This window comes from Lagenorhynchus albirostris, chromosome 7 (genome assembly GCF_949774975.1).
Source record: "Lagenorhynchus albirostris chromosome 7, mLagAlb1.1, whole genome shotgun sequence".
Taxonomy (NCBI): Eukaryota; Metazoa; Chordata; class Mammalia; order Artiodactyla; family Delphinidae; genus Lagenorhynchus; species Lagenorhynchus albirostris.
Window position 1 is genome coordinate 2,279,395 of NC_083101.1, and position 23,085 is coordinate 2,302,479.

The following is a 23,085-nucleotide window of genomic DNA, read 5'->3' on the forward strand; positions in this document are numbered from 1 at the left end:
TCCTTAGGGGTGGGGGTCAGGGAGAGGTGTCACCCAGGACCAGCAGGGGGGCACGGCAGTCCCCTCAGACACTGAGCCTCACAAGCTCCAGCTCAAGTAAAAACCTGCGTTTATGTCACACAACATCTTCTGTGGGTTCAGACTCTTTGTACGGCTAGCGGGGCTCAGTATAGCCTGCTGCTAAACACTCCACTCACTGCAACCGGCTGCTCCTGTGCTCAGAAAGCCCCCCGCGCCCGGGCCGGGGGGAGAGGGCTGCGGGCCGCCCGTGGTCAGAACGTCCATCCTAGTCGGGGAGTCGCCCACCTCTGGGGAGAACTGTTGCCACCGCGCTGGGCAGCCTGAGCTCCCCACGCCGGCCGTGGGCCCCGACCTGCAGTTTAAACTTGTGTGCAGCAGGTGAGAAAGGAACCGCTGAAAACCCCTTGACGAGGCTGCCGCCGGGCTACCCACACTGCGCGGTCCAGGCTCGAGTCCGCGGAGTTCTTTCCTTTCCGTTGGCCGAGGCAACGAGGGAAAGGGGCCTCCTCGGAGGAAGGTGCCACACACCTGGGGACAACTAGGCGCTTCTGGTCCTGGGACCCGGGGAATCCCCAGGGACAGCCCCTCCTCCCGTCCCACGTGCGGGGATGAGTCTCAGACGCCACAACCAGACAGGAGACGTTCTGCCCAGCAGCAAGCACGCCGCGTGCCCCTGCTGCCACGATTCTGAAACCTTCCCACAGGGTCACTGCTCCGGGGGGACTTGCCCGGCGGCTTGGTCACAGCTGCCCACGAGCGCGGCACAGGACGGGGCTCCTGCTAGGCGTCGTTACCGTGGGCACTGGAGGCCGGGGGCCGCCTGTCTCGGGCGATGCTCTCCCACTCCTTCTTCACCAGGACGTACAGCCTCATCGCTGCCTGCGCATCTTGAATCTGGGGGACACACAGCATCACCATGACTGTCCCGCTGGGCGACAAGCATGGCCACATACATGCCTGTCCACCCCACAGTTCCCGAGTCCTGGCATCAGACACGGACAAGTGAAGGAGAAAACTGACGAGAGCAGTGGTCCAGCACCACGGCCCTCACCGTGCTTCCGCGCCCCAGTTCATGGGAGGGAGGGACCCAAAGCGAAGGGATGAACGTGCTGCCTCGTGGGTGCTCCAGACACCACAGAATTAGGAAGGAGACGGGGTGGGGACGGCAGGCCCTGAACTGGATGCTGGGGCACGAGAGCCCAACGGCTGGGCTCCGCGGGCCAGCGGGCTCACGCGCAGTCCTAGAGGGCCTGCAATCCAGACTCGGGCCTTTGTCTCCGACTACAGTACACTGGTAGCTTTTTGGTGTGAAGTATTAGTTAAATGTAACCGTTTAGAATTTAACCGACACTTCGCAGGCCTGCTGTGCCGTGTCATTTATCACGGACCAGGAGCTCCTAAAACAGAAGCCGCCCGAGGCCCACTGTGTTTGTCTTCAGCTGACACTGCGCCTCGCGCACGAGGCCCGGCACAGCCCCCAGTCCCGAGGCCTGTCACCCGGGACACACTCACCGAGCAGTGCTCCGTCTGCTGCACCCGGATCCCCAGGACTCGCTCCGCAAGCAGCTTCAGAGACGGCCGTCCACTCTGCCAGGGGAGAGGGCAGCGCACAGCCACGCTCGGGTGGGGCCTCTGTAGGCCCTGCCTGGGCAGGGGAGTTGCCCGCTGAGCCCCGACCCAAGGGACCTTCAGTGTCCCTCCCACTGGAAGTGCCCGCGGCCCTGCGGGTTGGTGACACCCGGTCAGCCCACAGAGGAGGACCAGGAAAGGACTCTGCCATGTCTGCCTTCCGGCCTCAGGCTGCCCTGCTCATTTCAAGGGCAGCTCTGCCTCTGAAACAGACACGATGGCGGCTTCTTGCCTGCAGTCGGGGGTCTAATCACAGAGACCAGAGAGTGGAACTCACCTGCCCTCAGCGACACTAACTTTAAAGTTGGCATTTGGCAGAACTCTTTCTCTTCTAAGACTCCTTTTAGTTTTAAAGGTTAAAAGGAAAAACCAAATGAAACCCAACACCTTTCATCAGTAAGCCAGCCTTCAGGGACCAGAACTGACAATCACGTGAACCGAGAAACTGAACTACGCCGTGCGGGGCCGCGCGGCTCCAAGTACCTTCACTTGGCTCCGGAAAGGCTTGTACTTCTGAGTGTCCCTGATCTTCTTCTTCGGGTGACCAAGAAACAACGCCTGGAGGAGAAAATAGGACGGGCGTTTTGTTGTCCATCTGCAGCAATAGACCCCTTCTACCAAACTCCAACACATGACACACGTGCACACACAAATAAGACAAGCACTGACACGAGCCTGAACTTCTGAGGGAAGATCACCATGGGAAAAGTGATGGAAGGACCATGGGCATGAAAACAGCCTTGAAACGGGGGAAGCGGGAGACTCAGTCACCAAGGAGCCCGCAAGTGGCTGAAACGCGGGTCTGCGCAGAGAGGGCGCGGGGAGGGAGCACGAGATACCGGGGCCTCTTGAAGTGAGAACGTTTATGACAAAACGCGTCTCCGTGGGCAGAGGAATTGTTGGTTTTTAACAGTTCAAGCTCTACTTTCTTTCTTTTTCGGCCGCACTGCGTGGCTTGTGGGATCTTAGCTCCCGACCAGGGATTGAGCCCAGGCCCTGGCAGTGAAAGCGCCAAGTCCTAAACACCAGACTGCCAGGGAATTCCCTCAAAATTTACTTTTAAAAGACATTTAAGACCAATTTCTATGGGTCCCTGAAACATCGGAGGCTGCCAAGCTTCCAGGAAGCACCGTTTGAAAAGCTGCAGGCCCAGGAAGGACAGTCTCCCACAGCTGCACGCCCCCAGCTTCTCGTCCCAACAGGTGGGTCAGCTCTGCCCACAGCAGAGACCCTAAGGGGCTGAGGCTGAGCCCCACTCTCTGGGGCACGGGAAGGGGACCCTCCGAGCCTGCCTGCCGCCCGCTGTGCTGGCCGCCATGGGCCGGCCTGTGACACGGGGAGTGCCCAGTGGCTCCGAGGAAGGGGCGCTGGGGATGCTCCCCGACAGGAGGGGCTCTGCCCTGAGAGGGGGGGTGGCCCACCGGGCAGGTGAGGGTGGCAGAGACAGCGCCCGGCTCTGCCTACGAGGGTGTGCAGGGACCCGCTCCCCCAAGCTGACACGGTGGGCGCATCACCCGAGTCACGGAGAGAGCGCGACCACCTTGGACACCGCGTTACGTAAGAGGCGCCTGGAGCCGGCACCTTCAGGTCGTTGTGCAGCGCGTGTCCGACTAGAATCCGGCCCTTCAGCAGGTCTGCCACCTCCTTCTGAACGACTTCAAATTCTTCTCCTGGAAACAAAACAAAGCAGCGGTTTTTAGTGACACGTCCATCACTACCGTGCTGAGCGAGAGGACAGGCAGGCGGGTCTCTCTGCTCAGGAGGGTGATGCCAAGGCCGAGGGGCCGTCCCAGCACCCCAACCGGGGAGAAGTGGGGGGAACACACTCACAGCCCCCTGCCAGGGCAATTCTGACAGCTGAATCTCACAGTAAGAAACCAGGGCATGTGTTTGATGTCTTTCCAACCGGAGACGAAAACGAGGCGGGGGTGGCCCTCGCCACAGATGGTGAGAAGCCCGGCTCTAGACCCTGGGCTCCGGAGGCAGCTCTGCTTGCTTTTTCAGAGCGGACCCCTCGGGGCTACGCCCTCCCCTAACGCCCAAAGGGAAGGGCTGCAGCAACCGCGCTTGGGCCCCACGCCTCTGCCCGCCCGCGACCCTAGCAGGACCGGCAGAGCCCGGATGGAGGTGTGGTCAGGCCCTGGGGCTGACGAGCGGCCGGGCCGCCTCAGGGCTGTGCTCCAGGGAACCTGAGAGGTGCAGAGAGCAGACAGCACGCAGCCAGAGCACGACAGAGCCGCCGCCTCAAGCCCCTGCTCCCAGGATCTCCCCAGGTCCCAAATCTGGGGCCCCCTGGGTGCCTCTCTGCCCTCCCCCGACAGCCTGTCCATCAGCAAACCCTACGGGCTCAGCGTCCAGGCTGTGTCCCGAGCTGGGCCATGGCTCGTTGCCTTGTACAGCCACCTCCCTGACCAAGGGCACAGAGGACAGGCTCACTCCTCCACCCCCGCGCCCCGCCCCAGCCTATGCCCAGCGCCGAGGCCCCCCGAGGGAACCTGCGCCAGACTGGGCCCCTCGCTGCTCACGGCCTCCCCACGGCTTCCGAATCCTCGCGTAGGCCTGGGAGCCCCTCCAGCCTGTCCCGCCTCCCCACCCCTTCCCCACCCCACAGCAGCCTCTCTCCGTCCAGGAACACTGTCCCGGTCTTCAGGTCGGGTGGCCAACAGGCAGCGAGGCCGACGCAAGCGGCCGTGGGAGCCTCTGAGCCCACCCGCCCGGGAGGGAGGAAGACCGCCGGGCTCTCGCTGCGCCCGCGCCTGCAGCAGAAAGGGCCGCAGGGAGACACGGAAGCGCTCCAGCCGCCCCCGCCCGCGTGCCCGTGCTGAGGCGACCCACCCTGCGCCAGGTCGTCGGGCCGGATCCCGCTGACCGCCGTCCTGTAGTCAGTCACCGGCTGGGCTGGCTTCACGTACTTGTCATAAACACACTTCCCGTACTGGTTCACCAGGGACACGCGGGCCACGATGCTCTCTTCCCCCTTGGGGCCCACTCCCACCATCTCACAGTCCACGGCTAAGGCTTTAGTCAGGCTGGAGGGGAACCAAGGCTCCAGTTTAATCCACTCGCGGGACCCAGGAACTGGCACCACCGCTCAGTTATGCGACAAGGACGGGTGTCAGCCGGACGCCGAGAGGCGCCTGCCCAACTCAACGGGAGGAGAGGGAAGCGGGCCCTTCCTGAAGACCCCCGGCCCCGCCCCCCGGGGCCCTGCCCCACGTGCCCCGCGTACCCGCTGAAGGCCCGCTCCTTCACCAGCGTGATGGTGCTCTCACTCTGACCCAGCCGCTTCCGTGCTATCCTGGCTGCCTCCGGGCCGATGGCTGCTTCGATGTCCGCTGGGTCGACGTCGTCAAACCAGATGTCTTCTCTAAAAGGCAGAGGGGACAACAGGCTGAGCGCGGGCAGGCGAGCGGGGTCTGCTCTTAGGGCAGCCTGGCCCCAAGTGCCTGGCCGCCAGCCCACCGCTCTGGCTACTGTGATCATCCTGGCGCTTTCCTTTTCAATTACTCATTAGGGACTTCCCTGGTGGCGCAGTGGGTAAGACTCCGCACTCCCAATGCAGGGGCCCTGGGTTCGATCCCTGGTCGGGGAACTAGATCCCACGTGCACGCCGCAACGAAAGATCTCGCATGCTGCAAGAAGCCCGGGCGCAGCCAAAAAATAAATTAAAAAACAAAAAACGTTCGTTAGCTGAAACTTAGGAACTACAAGCAACAGAAAGGACATAAAGCAAAGATACGCCCCCCACCCCCAGTCAGGTGTACCGGCTGCTAACATTTTCTTCTCAGTTACAAAACAGTTCAGTTATGAAACATTTAAGAACCTCAGAGAAACGCGATGAGTGCAGAACATAGACAAAGAGCCCCACCACCAGGCCCCCGGGCCGAGCCCTGCAGACGTGGACTGCAGCCGGGCAGGGATGGGGAGCGGTGGCTCGTGACTGCGTCTTTTGGGCTCAGCGTCCATGTCATTTCTTTAGAGGCAGCCTCCTGAGCTCACTGACTGGACGCGCCCCTCTGGCCATCTGCCCCCACAGGCTTCTCCCTCGTTGGATGTATCCCAACCACATTGAAGGAATTACTGAAATAATTTCAGTGCATCGTCTGTCGCCCTCGAGACAGAGGGACCTGTCGTGACTGCTGTTTCCAGAGAGCGGGCCTGGGGCAGTGACTCGCGGCAGGCACTCAAACTGTTCTTTCCTGAAACCTTCAGCGATGGTGTCCTCAACCCCAGGCAACACAGCCAGGCTGACTTACCATCACGCCACTCCTGGCTGAGCCATTCAGAGGCAGCCACTGACTTCTGCTCCTCCCCGGGTGGGTGACACCACAGGGTCTGCTGACCAGGCACTGGGTCGGCACGCTGCCCCTCGCGGACCCGCCGCGGTGAGCACGCTGAGGCCCCGGGCACGTCGGGAACCTGCCCCACACCACCCAGCTAGCAAGACGTGGCAATCGGCTTCACGCTCGGGTCCCTGCGGCTTTGGCGTTCATTCATTCCGAAGACCCTTCCTTGGGGCCTCCCACGTGCCAAGCCCTGTTCTAGGCCCCAGAGACAAAGCAGCTGTGAAACAGGCTGTCTCCCTCGTGCCCACATTCCAGGGGAGACAAATAGTCAACAAAGAAACCGACAGCACCAGGGCAAGGTGACGGAGGGGCCAGCAGCCTCGGCCTCCTTAAGGAGACAGGCCTTAGTCGCTGTGACCCGGCTCTCGGCCAGGAGGCCGATTAGGCCAAGACGGTCATCACAGCTGCGCCAGCCCGGGGGTACTTACTCAGTGGGCGGGGCCGGAGGCAAGGTGGCGGCCACCTCCTCAGCTTTGCACTTCTTATGTCTGATTTCTCCTCGTTTTGGGGAAATGTCATCATTGGTCCTTTTCTTCGCTCCTTTCTCATTGCGCTGTGCCCGGATCTTCCTGTTCGTCAGACATCCTGAGGGCACAGAGCCCCGTGTGGCCTTGGGGTCTGTGTTTTCTGTCCCCATCTCATCTCTCTTTGCTTTATCTGAGATCACTTTCCTGTTTTGTTGGACACCTTGGGGCTGCTTTTTGGAATCCGTCTGAGAGAGAACAAGAGCCTCTTCTGGGGCCTGTGATTTTTGTTTCAGCAACTAACGGAACCCAAGATAAAACACGAAACACATTTTAATTTGGAAAACACGCACAAAGGATTAAGAAGGCTTACACGTGTGTGTGTGTGTGTGTGTGTGTGTGTGTGTGTGTGTGTGTGTAAAAGCAACCTGTTTCCACATTTAGAGTTAACTCCTTCACAGCTCAGACCAACAAGCTGGTGCATGGCAGCCACCTTCTTGGTTTGCTACTGCTGTGAGGGTCTCAGGAAGAGGGGAGTGTGTCCAACAAAAAGAGGCTGAAAAAGGGCTGACAGCCGCACCCCTGCTCTCCTACACGGAGGGCTGAGGTCTCCCAGCCCAACCTCCTCTTGCGTGCAAGTCCCCGGTGTGGCCATTCTCAACACGGTTAGCACCCTGCTACGTGGCAACCAGCTGAGTGATCAGGCAGGTTTCTACTTACCTGTTCCTATAATGTTTAGAGAAGAAAATACTTTCTTGTATGAACTGGAGAAAACACAAAGTTTTTTCCATAATAAATATCCCTCTGCTTGCTTAGTTTTGCTTTACTTTCTTGAGAGAAAGAGATAAAGTTACAGCTCAAGAAGTCAGAGCACCCAGGGGTTGCCGGAGGGAAAATTTCATCGGCCTGTGTGTCAAGACAGGAGAATGCTTTGGACTCTGCCCTAAGGTGCCCGGCTGTGTTAAGAAGCTCAGAAGCTCTTACGTTCCCGCTCTCACTCTGAGGCTCCCTCCGTAACCGATTTCAGGAACTAGAAGAGACTTTGACGGTCACGCCCCACGGTGTGAATGTGCACCCCCGTCTGCCATCCGCTAGCTAGCTATGCGACCTTGAGTCAAGTTCCTTAAACTCTCTGCCTCATCTAGAAAACAGCGATGACAACAGCAGCCAACTCAACGGAACTGAAGAGAATTTATGAATGAAGCAGAGCAAACAGCATTTAGGAGACAGTAACCTGTAGGTAAGTTTGGGCCACTGATTCCGAGAAAGGCAGTAGGTTCAACACGGCATTACGAGCAGGGACTTGGGCTGACTCCTGGATCTGCTGAACCGGCTGCAAACCTGGACACCTTACGTAACCTTTCCGGCCTATTTCCTCGTCTGTAAAGTGGAGATGATTAAGGACTCTATCTCAGGGTTGGTTAAATAACATGTAACTCAGCCGGCAGCGTCTGCACATTTTAAGAGCTCAGCAGGCGGCGGCAGTTGTTGTCAACTCTCACCCATTAAAGATCCAGGGTGTTGCCAAAATCCTTTACATCAAGTCCCTGCCATTCACTGGCCTGCGAGCTCGCTGCCGCCCTCAACAGGCCACCTCTCTGTGAACCGCTCTGTCCACAGCGTTCACGCCAATCTGCGCTCCCTTGGACCCCACAAGCCCTTCTCCGTTTTTCCATCCGCGGGGCCCCCGCGACCTTACCTCCTCCTGCAGCGCCTTCCAGTTTTGGGAAAAGTCCTCCGGTGCCTTTGGAGGTCGCACCACGACCACGCCGGGGCCGTTTCCCGGCTTTCTGCCTGCTTCTCGCGCTTTGTTCTTCCAAAATCTTTTCTTCCTGTTTTTCTTCCGATTCGGCTTCTTGACGAGCTCGGGCTCAGGCGCGGGGTCGCCCGGGGCGCGCTCGGGGACCAGCACCCTCGCCTTCGCCATCCCGGCACCGTCCCGGCCCCCGCGCCCATCCACGGCGGCGCCGCGGCCCCGGAGCCGAGCTCTGCCCGCCGAGCACAGGTCCCGCCGGACCCCGATTCGCCGGCCGCGGTGACAGCAGCGCGCGGGACCCCGGAAGCCGCCCCGTGCCAGTCTCCACACGTGAGCGCCGATCCCAGGAAGTGACCTTCTCTCGCCGACCGGCTGGAAACCGGGTCTTCGCCTCTGGTTCCGCGCGGCCGGGAGCAGGGCGGGGCTCTTTGTCCCCCAAGAAAAAGGGCTGCCACCCCGGCGAGCGGCGTCCGCGGTCAGCGACCCAGGATCCGGTTGGGGTAAGCCCGGGATCTCCCCGAGGGCCGGCCTGGGGCCGAGAAACGTGAGCGCCGGAAGGGAACTGGGGGGGCCGCCGTTGGTGTAACACCGAGGCCCGGCCGGTGGAGGGCGGGGCAGGCGGCCGCCAGGAGGCGCTGGACGGCCGGGCCTGGGAGCGGCGGGTGCGGAGCGGACTCACAGGGACCCCGGGCAGCTGTCTCCCGCCCCGGGGTCCGAGCCCGGCCCATCTTCCCTACGCGGCGGGGAAACTGAGGCCCAGGGACGGGAGGGAGCAGCCCAGGTCGCACAGCCTGCTTTCCCAGGGTCGTAGTTCAGCAGCATCCGATAACAATAATAAGCACTGTAACAAGTGTTGAACTGTATTATTTTGTGTGACAACAATGGTAACAGGTCACTTGCGCACCATGCCTTGGCTCTGGCAATACCTGGATCAGCGACACAGGTGAGGCCTCCACTTCCCCAAAGCTTCCATCCCAGGCTCTGTACGTGCGTGGGGGCCTTCAGGGAAATGCAAATGCTAAATCAACAATTGTGGATAGTAGTAACTGCAACGAAGATGATGAAGTGAGATACAGTGGTACGGACTTGAGGAGGAGTAAGGCTACCCAACGAAATGCAGGACGCCCAGAGAAATAGGAATTTCAGATAAAGAATAATTTTGAGTATAAAAATGTCCCATATATTAGCTGCAATTTGGGGGGCATACTTAACACCAAAAAAAAAGCATCGTTTACCTGAAATTCAAGTTTCGCTGCTGTCCTAATTTTTATTTTCTAAATGTGACACCTTTCCCTGGGGGGCCACTTAGATGGTGCCACGAGGGAGGTGACATTTGAGCTGAAACTAGAGCAGCAAAGCACTGGGCGTATTTGAGGAACGGAAAGCAGGCTGGAGGGGGCGGTGGCTGAAGGTCTGTGAGCAGTGTGGGGATGGCTGGGGAGGCAGGCAGAGGGCTGGTGCCACCGTCCCGGTTCTGTGGGCAGCCTTCGGCTACAGGCACAGAGCAGGCAATAGCTGAGAGGGAGGGAATGAGGACAGGAGAGCGGGAACAGTTCATGGAAAGCAGGGTGTCCATAGGAAGCAGGTGTGATGGTGCCTCAGCCAGCCGGGAGCCACAGTCACACAGATGGGAGATGAATCCCACCCCCGCTCTGTGCTCCCAGGCGCAGGACCGGTGGCTGTGCTCTGAGCCAAGGCCCAGCCCAGCCCAAGGCCGGGCGGCGGCGGGAGGAGCCTGCAGGCCGCCCAGCCCCTCGGCCCCTGCCCTGGGAGGAAGCGCTCACGAGTAAACACAGCCTCATCATCCAGCCCAGCAGGTCTGTCGCATTCCACCGGCCAGATCGCAGTCGCTCTCCCTTCCTGGGAGGATGAGTGAGCTTCGCCTCCAGGGGAGATGTGTGCGGGCAATTCTCATCTCTGTGCCCCTCGTCCTCCTGGGCTGCTGGGGACTCCCTGATTTCCGGCAGGTGGGTGGATCCGAGGGCTGCGGTGCTGGGGGAGCCCCGAGAGCTGGGAATCTGGGCTCCGCTGGGTGCTGAGGGCGGGTCCCTGGGGGAGAAGCGGCTGCCCGACAGCCCTTGGGCCAAGTGGGAGGAAATCCGAACTTGGGGTTCAGGGGCTGAAGTGGGCTCACTGGAGAGGGAGTTGGCCTCGGTACTGTCCACCCACCTGTTGAGGGGCAGACCCGGCTAGGCGGTGTGAGTGGCTTGCCTCCTCTCCATCCTGGGCCCCTTCTCCCCCCCACCCCCCCCCGCCTGCTCCTCTCCCACACCTCCTTCTCCCTCGTCTTCCCTCACTCGTCCTTTCTCCCACAGCAGTTTCTTCAGGCTTTGGAGCCAGAGGAAGTGACCGCTTACTTTGGCCCTGACGTTGCCTCCGAAGGTACTTGTCCTGGCGTCTTCCTTGCGAGGGGAGTTTCTCAGAGCCTGCAGGGGGCATCTCACCCTTGGGTCAGGGACCTTGGCTTTTCAGTGGCTCAGCTGAGAGGAAGTCAGAGCTGCTGCTGTCACCCCGTTAATTAGTTCTGTTACTTCCTGCCAAGTCGATAAAAACTGGTCTGGGTGTCCTGGGCCGGGCTGGGGTTGTGACCCTGGGATTCTGCTCAGTATCTCAAGGGAACGGGCACTAATTAGCTGGTCTCTTCCAACCCTGGGCCTCCCTTTGGGCTGACTGACTGTCAGGAACTCTTGCAGTTTCTGGCCAGGATGTAAACATTTATCTTTTCTGTGAGACACAAGAAGGGCGCTGGGTCAAGCTCCAGCCAAAGCCTTTTCCTGTTGCTCGTGGACCGTGTCTGTGGACTTCTCCATGGTGCCAGCCCCCTTTCCAAGTAGGGCCATTGGTGATCCAAAGGCAGGTGGGGACCAGAGGCAGGGTAGGCTAGTGGTCAGAGCGGAGGGAATTAGGGGTGTCACTCGTGCCTGCCTTCTCTGTAGTCGGGGCCAGATGCACGCTGAGCGATGGCTGGGGTCACGCTGTGGGCAGGGGGAGCTGTGCTGGAGGGCCGAGCAGGGGGGAGTGAGGGGCCTCCTATCTCCCGCAGCGCCCCGATTCGACGTGGCCCCGCTCACCTGCGTCTGTGAGCCCGAGCATGAGGCCGAGGACGGGCGCGGGGGGCTGCCCTGCAGGGCCCCGAGCTGCTCCCTGGCAGCCCTGGGACGGCTCTTCTGGGCCTCCTTGCCACCTCCTTCACCAGCGAGCGTGTGGTCAATGCCTCCCTCCGGCTGCTGGGGGCCCCCCACCCCTGCCTCGCGGGAGGCCTCGCCCTGCTGCCCCCAGGCGCAGCGTCCAGACTCACCTTCTGCTTGGGCTGAGTGGTGAGTGGGTGCCCAGGCCGGCAGCAGGGGGAGGTTGTGCCGTGGGGACCCCAGTGGGGCAGAGATGCCTCCGGGCCCCCGCTGCACAGCCAAACGTGAGCGCAACACCACTTAACGAGACTCTGACGCCATGGGGGCCTGTTCCTCGGAGGCTCAGAAAAGCCAGCTGAGTTTCCCAAGGCCACCCAGCTAGCAGGCGGCAAGCCCGGGGAACAGGGAACGGAGAGAGGGTGAGCTTTGCAGTCAGACCTCTGAGCTCAGACTCCAGCTCTGCGCCTTAGTACAGGCGACCTTGGGCCAGGCACTCCCTGGACGTCAGCGTCGTCACTGATGGGACTTCCCAGGTGGTCCAGTGGTTAGGACCCCGCGCTTTCACTACGGGGGCCCGGGTTCGATCCCCAGTCGGGGAACTAAGATCCCACAAGCTGCGAGGCCAAAAAAAAAAAAAAAAAGAAAGAAAGAAAAGAAAAATTAAGAAAGAAAGGAATGGTGAAGGCAGCAGCAGTGGCCTTTTGGGTATCTTTGGGGATCGTCACGCGTTGTCACGATGCACCACTGAACGAGCCAGAGCCGTTTATGTCACAACCACCCGCCTCCCCGCCCCATTCCGGGGTCAGGAGGCCCAGCCTGGGATGGAACAGATGCCGCTCAGGGCCCATCTGGTGACAGACAGTGCTGTTCATTAGTGCAGGCCTAGCTGGTCCCTCAAGACCCCCTCCACTCTTGCACACGTGGGGCCCTGCCAGGATCCTTACCAGGCCCTGCAGACTGGGGCCGGGAGGCCTTGTGCGTGACGGGGACTGGAAGCGTGGCTGGGGCCCTGGCAGCAGGTGGTAGGCAGCGAGCGCAGCCCACAGAGGGCATGGCTCCCCCGCTGTTCCACACAGATGGGCTCTTGGACCTTGGACTTGGGCAGGAGCCCTTGGAGGGGGCAAGTCCATGCCTGGTGCTGTGATGGCCCTGCATGGGGGATGGGGCTGTGTGCACCAGGCAGCTCTGTCTCCTCCAGGAGGGCAACATCCTGGTGGGTGCAGACGGGTTCTATATCCAGCCGTTGAGGAGGTGGCACCGGGAGCTGGTGCCTCCCTGGGGTGGTGCCCAGCCCCACCTGCTCCACAGGCCCACCCCCAGGGCACCCACGGTTCCAGGTACAGCTCCTGGGAGAGGGAGGGTGGAGCTGTGTCCAGGACAGCTCTGCAGGAGGGACCAGCTCTCCTGATGCCTGGGCCCAGCTCCACCAGCCACCTTTGTTAGCACGCAGGGGAGTGCCCAGCTCACGGGGCAGGCCAGGAGAACACGTGGCCACCAGCCGTGGCCCCAGGCCGTCTGCTTGGTGGGCAGGTAGACCTCCCGCCTCTGAACAGTATTCACAGTTTACAAAGCGTGTTCACAGACGTGCGCGTGGAGCCTCGGGCGGCCGAGGTCAGCGGTTCCTGGTAGATCCGATGCTGCAGACAGGAATCCAGAGGCCCAGAGATGGGAGGTGGCGGCCGCAGGCCTCCAGGACGGCTCCAGGGCGTGGGCAGGACCAGGCCGGCTCTGTCGCCAGCACGCCTGCTCACGCCTCCCCAGGCTGCGCCCAGCTGCAAGCGGGGTGTGGTCCTGGGCTCTTCTTGCTGTCTCGGGGTGACCCCCTACTCCAGTGTGCGCCCAGCATGGGGCTTTGGGGTGGCCAGAAGGACATAAAAGCCACACAGCAGCTGATGTCTCCTGGTCTTGCGCTGCCCCGAATGCCCAGGCAGCAATGGGATCTGGGCCCGAGGGCTGGCATGAAACGTCTCCACCTGAGACGGCCATCCTCCCATGACCCGGCCGCCTCTCCCCCGTAAGCTGGCCGAGATGTCAGTTCTAACGGTCACAACGTGAATGACATGCGAGAGCTCGGGGCCTCTCACCCTCTGAGAGTGTTTCCTCCCGAAGAGCTGGGAGGACCAGGATGCCCCAGATGAGTTGGTGGGTGTCCAAGGGCGTGAAACCGGGGTGCTGAGAGCCCGGCTCCAGGAGGGCCAGGGCAGAACTGCTCAGTCAACATAGAAAACTAGCTATGGTTACCAAAGGGGGAGGGGGGAAGGATAAATTAGGAGTTTGGGATTAACAGATACACCCTACTGTATATAAAATAGATAACCAACAAGGTCCTACTGTATAGCACGGGGAACTATACTCAAGGTTTTGTAATAACCTTGGACTTCCCTGGCAGTCCAGTGGTTAAGACTGTGCGCTCCCAATGCACGCAGTGCGGGGTCGATCCCCGGGCGGGGAACAAGAATCCCGCAAGCTGTGCAGCATGGAGGAAAAAAAAAGATTTTGTAACAACCTATAAGGGAAAAGAATCTGAAAAAAAATAGACATAGACGTATATGTATAACTGAATCACTTTGCTGTACACCTGAAACTAACACAACGTTGAAAATCAACTCTGCCTCAATAAATATATAAACAAATAAATAAACCAAATGCTTAGCCAATTAGTGATTAAAAAACAAAAAAGAGGAACCGCTCCCTCAGTCTCCCTGTGCCGGGAGACAGGCCCTCTCTGGCTCCCCACATGCCCCGTGAGAAAGGAGGGTCGGCCCGTCCACGCCCTAATCCCCACAGTAAGCGGCGCATCCCCAAGCCCAGGAGTGCGGGGAGATGGAGGGGCCTGGCCATGGAGGCCGCGAGGTCAAAGCCACATCTCACCTGCTCTCTAGGACCCTGGCTCTCGGCCCTGCCCCCTGCCCCGCCAGGCCGTCCTCCCGCCCCTCGCCTGCGGAGACAGGCTGCCAGGAGCCTCCTGCACCTGGAGCTGCTGGTGGCCGTGGGCCCCGACGTGCACCGGGCTCACCGGGAGGACACGGAGCGCTACGTGCTCACCAACCTCAACATGGTGAGTGCTCGCGTGGGCAGCGGGCTCTGTGGGCGGTGCTGACCCGGTGAGGCTCAGGGCTCGGGGGGGGGGGGCGGTGGCTGTCCTCAGAGACCACAGCCAGCCCGTCCTCGGGAGCCTCTGGACACAGCGCCCTGCGGCCGGGGCTTGTGCAGAGCGCCAGTGAGCTGTCTCGTCTGGGGGGCTGAGCTCAGTATGACCCTGAGGCTGGGGTCACACTTGGGGCTCGGGGCCCTGGGGTGGGGAGGGGCGTGATCTCTCTCCCTTACCCCACTGGGGAGTGCAACCCCCAGCCTCTTGCTACTTGGGTCCCTTCGCCCGGGGACCCTCAAGCCTGGCCTCTCCCCCCACGTCCCTTTGATCCGTGGGCATGTCGGCCAGCACTGCCCCGGCAGCAGCAGGCTCTCCCAGCGCCCTTCTTGTGGGTCCCCCCATGTCCACAGGCCTCCCCTTCCTTGGCTTCTAGGGGTAATGGTGGGGCAGGAAGCACAGCTCCCACTAACCATTACCTCAGAGAAAAAGAGGCAGCACAGAAGCAGGTGACTGCAGCACCTGATGACACATTCAGCCTGACGGGCTGTGCCCGGCCACGAGCGCATTCACATGTGAAACACACATAGACGTGTTCTAAGGCGGCCAGGTAGGTTTCCATAACGTCAGGAGATTAATATCACCGCCGGCAGCGGCAGGGCCGGCATTGCCCCCGCTGGTAAGTTGGCCCCGGAGGGCAGGCAGCCATCCTAGAACGTGGGGTCCTTAGTACCATCTTGTCCCCGGCCTCAGGTATGCCCAGCTATTCCGGACAGAAGGAAAAGGTCCCCCAATCTCAGAGCCCCAGGCCCTCCGACACCTCTCCTTTCCCATGTGTTCCTGGGCCTCGCTCCCTGGAGGGAGTCTGGGTCCCAGAGGCCACACCCATGCAGCCGGACCCCTGGAAAAGCTGGCTCAAGTCCAGGACAAGCCTGCTTGAGTTTCCACCTGCCGACTCCAGAGGTGGAAAATATTCCCTCTAGGTCACTTGAAGGCTACTGTTTTCAAGTTTTGGGGGTCCCCCCCACCTCGAATATGCTGAAATTTGGTAATCGAACCACACTCCCTGTGGTCATTCAACATGTTTTATGAGGGCCAAGGATGGTCAGGTGGTAGACTGCAGCCTGGCTCCTGCCCAGATGGTGTCAGTCGTGGTAATGGCCAGTGGCATGACTGGGCACCCACCTCATGCCAGCCGCACTGTTCCTAAGTCTGCCAACAACCATGGAAGGCTTTCTCTCCATTTTACAGGTGAGGAAACTGGGGTCCTGAGCTTAGTAGACGGGATCCCGAGCGTACAGGTAGGAAGGGGCGGAGCCTGGTTCAGACTCAGGTCAGCTGAGGCCGGTGGTACCACGTCCTCTCGGGCGCCACGTCTCATTTAGAGGACAAGCTGGTGCGAGCAGCTGCAGTGCAAGTCGACCACAATCAGCGTCTCGGCAGATGTACTGGGAGAGCTGGGAGCCTGGTGGGGGGAGCCTTCTCATTCGGGTGCCTGGGAAAGGGCTCACGGTGGGGCTGCCCCGTGGAAATGAGCAGTTTAAGCGAGCAGAGGTGAGAGAGGTGTTTCAGGCAGGTGGACAGATGAGAAAGGACAAGGTAAATCCAGTCCGAGAGAAGCAGTGTTTGAAAGGAACGTTCTAGACTAATGGCAGTTACTCGCATCCCATTGTTTCGGGGTTTCTCTGTGTCAGCTAACCTTCCTTCTGACTGTCTCTATGGCTGGTTCCCAGGCCCAAGAACTAGCATTTCGGGTGCCCTCCCTGCTGATGAAGCATCCTCTCCAGGCAACCCCACCCCCACCCCCGCCCCGGGCCCCTGGAAGTCAGCAGTGCCCACGCACACGTATCACCTCTCCCGCCCGCCCTTCCACAGGGGTCAGAGCTGCTTAGGGACCCATCCCTGGGAGCTCAGTTCCGAGTGCACCTGGTGAAGACGGTCATCCTGACGCAGCCCGAGGTAGGCGCTGAGCTGGACCCCCATCACTGGGCAACCGGTTTCCGCCTGCGGATGCGCACAGAGCCGTGGGGGTGGTGGCAGGGCTTCCCGCCAGCCGGGCCTGGACCTGAATTCCGGCTCTGCCCTGGCACGCGGCACTGCTGAGCGTCAGTCTCATCATCTGTAACGTGGGACAGTAATAGGGTTGTTATGAGGACTGAGGTGGCAGCGGTGGCCCGCGCCCTGCTTGGGGTGGATGCCCTGAACGCGCGCTCTGTTCCCGGTCCCTCAGGATGCTCCGAATATCACAGCCAACATCACCGCATCGCTGCTGAGCGTCTGTGAGTGGAGCAGGACGGTCAACCCTGAGGATGACACGGATCCCGGCCATGCTGACCTGGTCCTCTACATCACCAGGTAGCCGAGCTCCCCACTGGCATGCCAGCCTGCCGGGGAGCTGCTCCCACTCTCTGCAAAGGCAGCCCGGTGGTGGGCGGGCACCTTAGCACTGCCCAGCTAGCTGTTCTCTCCTCCTGAGGTTTGACCTGGAATTGCCTGATGGGAACCGGCAGGTTCGGGGGGTCACCCAGCTGGGTGGCGTCTGCTCCCCCTCCTGGAGCTGCCTTATCATTGAGGATACCGGCTTCGATCTGGGGGTCACCATCGCCCACGAGATTGGGCACAGGTAAGAGGCCCCAACCCCTGTCCCCAAGCTCCGGACAAGGACGTGACCTGGGCCCCCAGGAGGGGAGGTCATGGCTGGCAGTGGTCCCTAGAAGAGCCAGCTGGAGGAGCCTGTACTCTTGACCCCAACGGACTACGGAGGGTGGGCGGGGGCAAGGGCTGGGAAATCTGATATTTCTTCATTACCAAAGGATTAAAAGAAAAAAAATTTTTTTTTCAAAATACAAGGAAAACAAACTTAGGAGCTAAAAAGTAATTTTTGTAGGAAATTCAGGTAAAGAAAAAGCCGGCTGCAAAAATTATCCCAAATCCCACCACTTAGAGAAAACGTCCATCTTTTCTTTACACACACACACATAATATTTTATTTGTATATTTGGGAGTATGCTGTATATTGGTTAACTGCTTTTTTATGTAACAATATATCCCAAACATTTCTCCCAAACATTCTCTTAAAACATATATTGTTTTTTTTTGCACGCACCAGAATTTGCTTAATTCATCCCCTCTTGTTAGATATTTAGGTTGTTTCCAGACTCTTCCTGATGCGACTGCTATACATGCTGCGGGCAAATCTGTGCTATGTGTTATTCACCCGGAGTGGAGGGTTTCTTTCCTTCTTGATTTTTAGCCTTTTAATTATGAAAGTATATACCTGCTTGCTGTAAAAATTCAGAGTACAGAGACTCCTGAAGTGAAAAGTGGGTGTCTAACTTCCTTGCCCACCAGCCCCGCTCCCACCCGCAGGCCTTTCGCCCCCCCCCCCGAGAGTGCTGAGGGGTTCCCACACCCACCTCCACGGGCAAGGCTGGGGCTCCTACCCCCACAGCAGCCCACGGTGCGCACCTTCGCTCTCAGCTCTGCACCTCCGTCTGACCTCTCACCCATCTGGCCCACCACCCATCACAATTCCTCCATCTATCTTGTTTGGAGGAAAAAGAGGAATTGAAAACCATTGCCTTCCACTGGGAGCAGAAACTTTGGCCAGAGGTCCGACCTTTTCACTTCACCAGTACACATTCAGTTGGTGCTTTTCACACACCGAGCCGCCCCCAGGTCAAGAAAGCTGTCAGCAGTAGAGCCCCAAAGGCCCTCGAGCCGTGGCCTCCCACGCTCAGAACACCGTGGATGAGTCTGGCCTGCACATTTTTCAAGCCTTTTGATATGTATTAGCCAAAAGAGGCGGGGGCCACCGGGCCGGCCCAGCGCTCCCTCGGGCGGGAAACTGAGGCTGGGCGCCTGCGCGACGCGACCCACAGCCGGGTTAGCTGGTGGCGGGGCCAGGGCGACCCCTGCGAGGGTGGGGGGACCCTGGCCACCGCCGGCCTCAGCGCCGCCGCCTCCGCAGCTTCGGCCTGGAGCACGACGGCGCGCCGGGCAGCGGCTGCGGGCCCAGCGGCCACGTGATGGCTTCCGACGGCGCCGCGCCCGCCCGCGGGGGCCCGGCGTGGTCCCCCTGCAGCCGCCGGCAGCTGCTGAGCCTGCTCAGGTAGCTGTACCCGCCCCCCGGCACCGCCCCTCCCCGAGCGCCCCTCCTCCCCGTGCCCGGACCCACCCCTCCATCTGCCCTCAACCCTGTGCCCACTTCCGCGGCGTCCCCGCGCCCACCTCTCCACGGGCTACCAGCACGTCTCAGGAGGCACTCCTACATCCCGCCTCTGCCCACCCCTCCCGCCCTCACCTCCTCCCGGCGTCCACCCCTCCATCTCTGCCCCCGCCCCGCCCCCGCCAGCCCATCCCTCTGGCCGCGCCCATCCCGCCCGCGCGCCACCTCCCTCCTTTCCATCGCCTCCCGCCCCTGTGCCCACCGCTCGGTTCTCCCCTGTCCACTTCCATCCCCTCGCAGACCCACTTCTCCACCCTCCCCCGCCCCCTGCATCTGCCCCTCCATCCCGTCTCCTCCCCTAGGCTCGAGCCTTGTCCTAGCCCAGGGTCAGCTCTTGCTGGGGCACACGGGCTGAGAACGCCCATCCTCGCCCACCCGAACCCGCCGCTTTAAACGCCCCCGCTTCCCGCGCCTGCTCCATCCCGCGCCCACCTGCTGTCCGCCCCGGGCCTGAGCCGCGGCCTTGTCGCAGCGCAGGACGGGCGCGCTGCGTGTGGGACTCGCCGGGGCCGCAGTCCCAGCCCGCGGGGCGCCGTTCCGAGGCGCACCCCGGCCTGTACTACGGCGCCGACGAGCAGTGCCGCGTCGCCTTCGGCCCAACGGCGGTCGCCTGCACCTTCCGCAGGGAGCACCTAGTGAGTCCAGCAGTGGGTGATGCGCACCGCTCCCCCTCCCCCCGCCCCTCCGCATCTGGGCCTCCCAATGCCCGCTCCTGCCCTCTGTGCGCTGTGAGACCCCACTGGCCCAGACTGTCCGGCGCCGCTCGAAATTCTCAATTTTTGAACAAGGGTGCCCACATTTTCCTCTTGACAAGACCCCACAAATTAGGTAGAGCTGGTCCCGATAGGGCCCCCGAGCCCGTGGACCTTGATCCTACCTAGGCAGTTACCGAGGGCTTCCCACCCGATGGGAGCTGGAGGGCTTCCCAGAGGAAGTGACCTCTGAGCTGAACCCTACGGCCGGGGTGGGAGCTGGCAGTGGGAGGGGAGCTGAAGGGGGGCAGGCAGACCCCCTTCCCAGGACCGCACAGGACTTGCAGGCACTTTCGCCTTGGTGAGCCCCTTCCCCCTTGTAAAACATTAGGAATTATATCTTAGTGTTTTCGTGAAATATAGAATTTTACGTGTGTCGTTATAAATACAGTGTTAATGTTATATATCAGCATATTCTTTCTGATCTAAAAGATCATCTTTTTCCTCCTGGTTTTAAAAGAGATGAAAACATTTTTGTGGGCCCTGGGCACCGTCCCTGTTCCTGGTGGAGGAGTCCTCTGCGGCTGTCCTCTCCACCCACCACTGCCCAGGGAGCTGGCTGTGTCACCGTGTGCTGTGGTCTGGGAGGGGCAGTGATGGCTGGACACTGACCCCCAGGCCCTGGTGGCCCCTCGGCTGGCCATCTGTCTCCCCTCTTAGGACATGTGCCAGGCTCTCTCCTGCCACACAGACCCCCTGGACCAAAGCAGTTGTAGCCGCCTCCTTATTCCTGTCCTGGATGGGACAGAGTGTGGCGCGGGGAAGGTCAGAGCGGGGACTGAAGGGGCGTGGGAGCGTGTGTGTGTGTGTGTGTGTGGACAGAGTGTGGCGCGGGGAAGGTCAGAGCGGGGACTGAAGGGGCGTGGGAGCGTGTGTGTGTGTGTGTGTGTGTGTGTGTGGACAGAGTGTGGCGCGGGGAAGGTCAGAGCGGGGACTGAAGGGGCGTGGGAGCGTGTGTGTGTGTGTGTGTGTGTGTGTGGACAGAGTGTGGCACGGGGAAGGTCAGAGCGGGGACTGAAGGGGCGTGGGAGCGTGTGTGTGTGTGTGTGTGTGTGTGGACAGAGTGTGGCGCGGGGAAGGTCAGAGCGGGGACTGAAGGGGCGTGGGAGCGTGTGTGTGTGTGTGTGTGTGTGTGGACAGAGTGTGGCGCGGGGAAGGTCAGAGCGGGGACTGAAGGGGCGTGTGAGCGCGTGCGCGTGTGTGTGTGTGTGTGTGTGCACGCTCTCACACGCTCACGCAGACCTGCGGCCTGCAGCCCTCACCCTGGGGTGGGAGACAGGAGGACCTCAGTAAGCCGGGGCTTAGGGCCCTGGAGCTGTTCTGGGTCCCTGTCAGGACAGGTGGGCAGCAGGATGCCTGCGTGCACGCAGTGCTCGCCTTGCCCTCTGCAGGCGGTTCATAACAGCTAACGGCGAAGGCTTGCGCCTGACTCTGCCGGGGCGGGAGGGGCATCTGGCCTACCCCGTCAACCTCCTCGCTGTTCCAGAGAGAGCGGGCGCTTGAGGGACGGCCACCCTGGGCCCGGTGTGGCTGCCTGGAGACAGGGATTGGGTTGTCGCCCGCCACCCAGAGGAGGCAAAGTTTTCCCGTGACTGCGTGACCACCCCCCGCCCCCTGCCGGCCTGCAGCGGCCACCTGACGTCCTGCTCCCGGCCCAGTGCCCCTGCCCTCCCTTCTGCCCTGCATGGCCAGCCCTTCCTCCAGTCCCTGTCCTGCGGGAGGGGCTCTGCCCTCTTCTATTTGGCACTGGCTCCAGAGCCGGATGGGGGTCCAGTGCGTGTGTGTGCGTGTGTTTGTGGGGGGTGTACCTGTGGGTGTGGGATGCCCTGGGTGTGCGGTCCTGTGGGTGTGGGATGCCCTGGGTGTGGGCACCTGTGGGTGTGGGATGCCCTGGGTGTGGGGTCCTGTGGGTGTGGGATGCCCTGGGTGTGGGCACCTGTGGGTGTGGGATGCTCTGGGTGTAGAACGTGGTTCCGTCCTTCTCTTGCAGTGGTGCTCCAAGGGGCACTGCCGCTCCCTGGCGGAGCTGGCCCCCGTGGGGGCGGTGCACGGGCACTGGTCTAGCTGGGGTCCGGCCAGTCCTTGCTCCCGCTCCTGCGGAGGAGGTGTGGTCACCAGGAGGCGGCAGTGCAACAACCCCAGGTGCCGCGTGGAGGGCTCTGTCTGTGGGTCGGGGGGTGGCTGCTCCGCGTTCCCTGGCGGGGGGCTGGGGGTCACCCTCCTCTCACCCATGTCTCGTGGGCATTTTCAGACCTGCGTTTGGGGGGCGTGCGTGCGTAGGTGCTGACCTCCAGGCCGAGATGTGCAACAGCCAGGTAGGCCTGCTTCCCGGGCAGGGTGAGGGGGTGCCGTTGGCAGCACTGGGTCCGGAGGAGCCCAAGGGCCAGGGCGGCTGTCATTTGTGGTTCACATACGGCGTTTTGAGAGTGAAGGTGATGCTATTAATACCTGCCCTGGGACCACTGTGCATTCACCAGGAGGGTCCCACCCCTGAAAGCAGCCACCCTGAAGTGTCCCCCTCCCTCTCTGGATGCCACTGCCCTGCAGGGCTGCCTGTTTCTGCTCTGAGAACGACCCTCCTCTCCGGCAGCCAAGTCCACTACCACAAGAGCATGGGCGATTCTTTTAGTTATAAGTTCAGGTGAATTTCACCTAGCGTAAAATCAGCCATCTGAAGTTGTGTAGCTCAGTAGCACGTAGTGCGTTCACAATATCCTGCAACCACCACCTCCATCGAGTTCCAAACCATTTCCATCACCCCAGAGTAAGACCCCAAGCCCATCAAGCAGCCGCTCCCGTGCCGCCTCTCCCAGCCCCCGCCAACCAGCAGTCTACTTCCTACCTCTGTGGATTTACCTACGCTGGACATTTCATATAAGTGGAATCATACGATATGTGACTTTTTGCGGCTGGCTCCTTTCACTCACTGTGTTGTTTTCGAGGTTCAGCCATGTACCGTAACTTCACTCCTTTTTCTTTTTTTTTTAACGGTTTATTCTTCTTTTTTATTTATTTTTTATAAATTTATTTATTTATTTTTGGTTGCGTTGGGTCTTTGTTGCTGTGCGCGGGCTTTCTCTAGTTGTGGCGAGCGGGGGCTACTCTTCGCCGCGGTGCATGGGCTTCTCATTGCGGTGGCTTCTCTCGTTGCAGAGCACGGGCTCTAGGCACGCAGGCTTTAGGAGTTGTGACTCATGGGCTCAGTAGTTGTGGCTCGTGGGCTCTAGAGCACAGACTCAGTACTCGTGGCTCACGGGCTTAGTTGCTCCGCGGCATGTGGGATCTTCCCGGACCAGGGCTCGAACCCGTGTCCCCTGCATTGGCAGGCAGACTCTCAACCACTGTGCCACCAGGGAAGTCCCTATTCTTTTCTTCTTATATTTTCTTATTTTTTTGTTGGGGTATGGTTGCTTTACAATGTTGTGTTAGTTTCTGCTGTACAATACAGTGAATCAACTATACGTATACATATATCCCCTCCCTCTAGGACCTCCCTCCCATCCAGAACTTCACTCCTTTTTATGGCTGAATAGTATTCCACTGGATGGATGGACCACATCTCGCTCATCTGTTCATCCATTGTCCATTTGTCCGTACATTGGGGCTGTTTCCGTCTTTGGTTGTTGGGAATAGCGCCGCTAATGAATATGTGCGTACGTGGACTTTTTTTTTT

At 60.4% G+C, this 23,085-nt stretch overlaps 2 protein-coding genes across 9 annotated transcripts in view; one reads left to right on the forward strand and one right to left on the reverse strand.

The window, feature by feature from the left end:
* Positions 1–92: 92 nt before the first annotated feature.
* On the reverse strand, positions 93–8,599 carry REXO4 (REX4 homolog, 3'-5' exonuclease). 8 transcript variants are annotated; one of them, XM_060153871.1, is made up of 8 exons: positions 8,160–8,596; positions 6,425–6,759; positions 4,880–5,017; positions 4,486–4,679; positions 3,232–3,320; positions 2,134–2,208; positions 1,534–1,662; positions 93–915 (listed from the first exon to the last, which is right to left on the reverse strand). In XM_060153871.1, exons 1-8 carry the CDS (start codon positions 8,385–8,387, stop codon positions 802–804), a joined length of 1,302 nt encoding a protein of 433 aa, XP_060009854.1. In that variant the 5' UTR covers positions 8,388–8,596; the 3' UTR covers positions 93–801. The 8 variants fall into 8 exon arrangements, with proteins under 8 accessions (XP_060009854.1, XP_060009855.1, XP_060009856.1 ...); XM_060153872.1 differs by having other exon boundaries at positions 1,534–1,666; XM_060153873.1 differs by having other exon boundaries at positions 1,534–1,608; positions 8,160–8,589.
* Positions 8,600–8,820: 221 nt separating this feature from the next.
* Positions 8,821–23,085, forward strand: part of ADAMTS13 (ADAM metallopeptidase with thrombospondin type 1 motif 13) — a 32,286-nt gene continuing 18,021 nt past the window's right edge. Inside the window, 14 exon segments of the mRNA XM_060153911.1 lie at positions 8,821–9,159; positions 9,881–9,941; positions 9,943–10,046; positions 10,048–10,183; positions 10,532–10,598; positions 14,227–14,402; positions 16,308–16,391; positions 16,663–16,787; positions 16,909–17,055; positions 18,403–18,543; positions 19,133–19,295; positions 20,073–20,177; positions 21,403–21,554; positions 21,664–21,727. Of these exon segments, the coding sequence (XP_060009894.1) occupies positions 9,098–9,159; positions 9,881–9,941; positions 9,943–10,046; positions 10,048–10,183; positions 10,532–10,598; positions 14,227–14,402; positions 16,308–16,391; positions 16,663–16,787; positions 16,909–17,055; positions 18,403–18,543; positions 19,133–19,295; positions 20,073–20,177; positions 21,403–21,554; positions 21,664–21,727 (1,587 nt within the window). The 5' untranslated portion in view covers positions 8,821–9,097.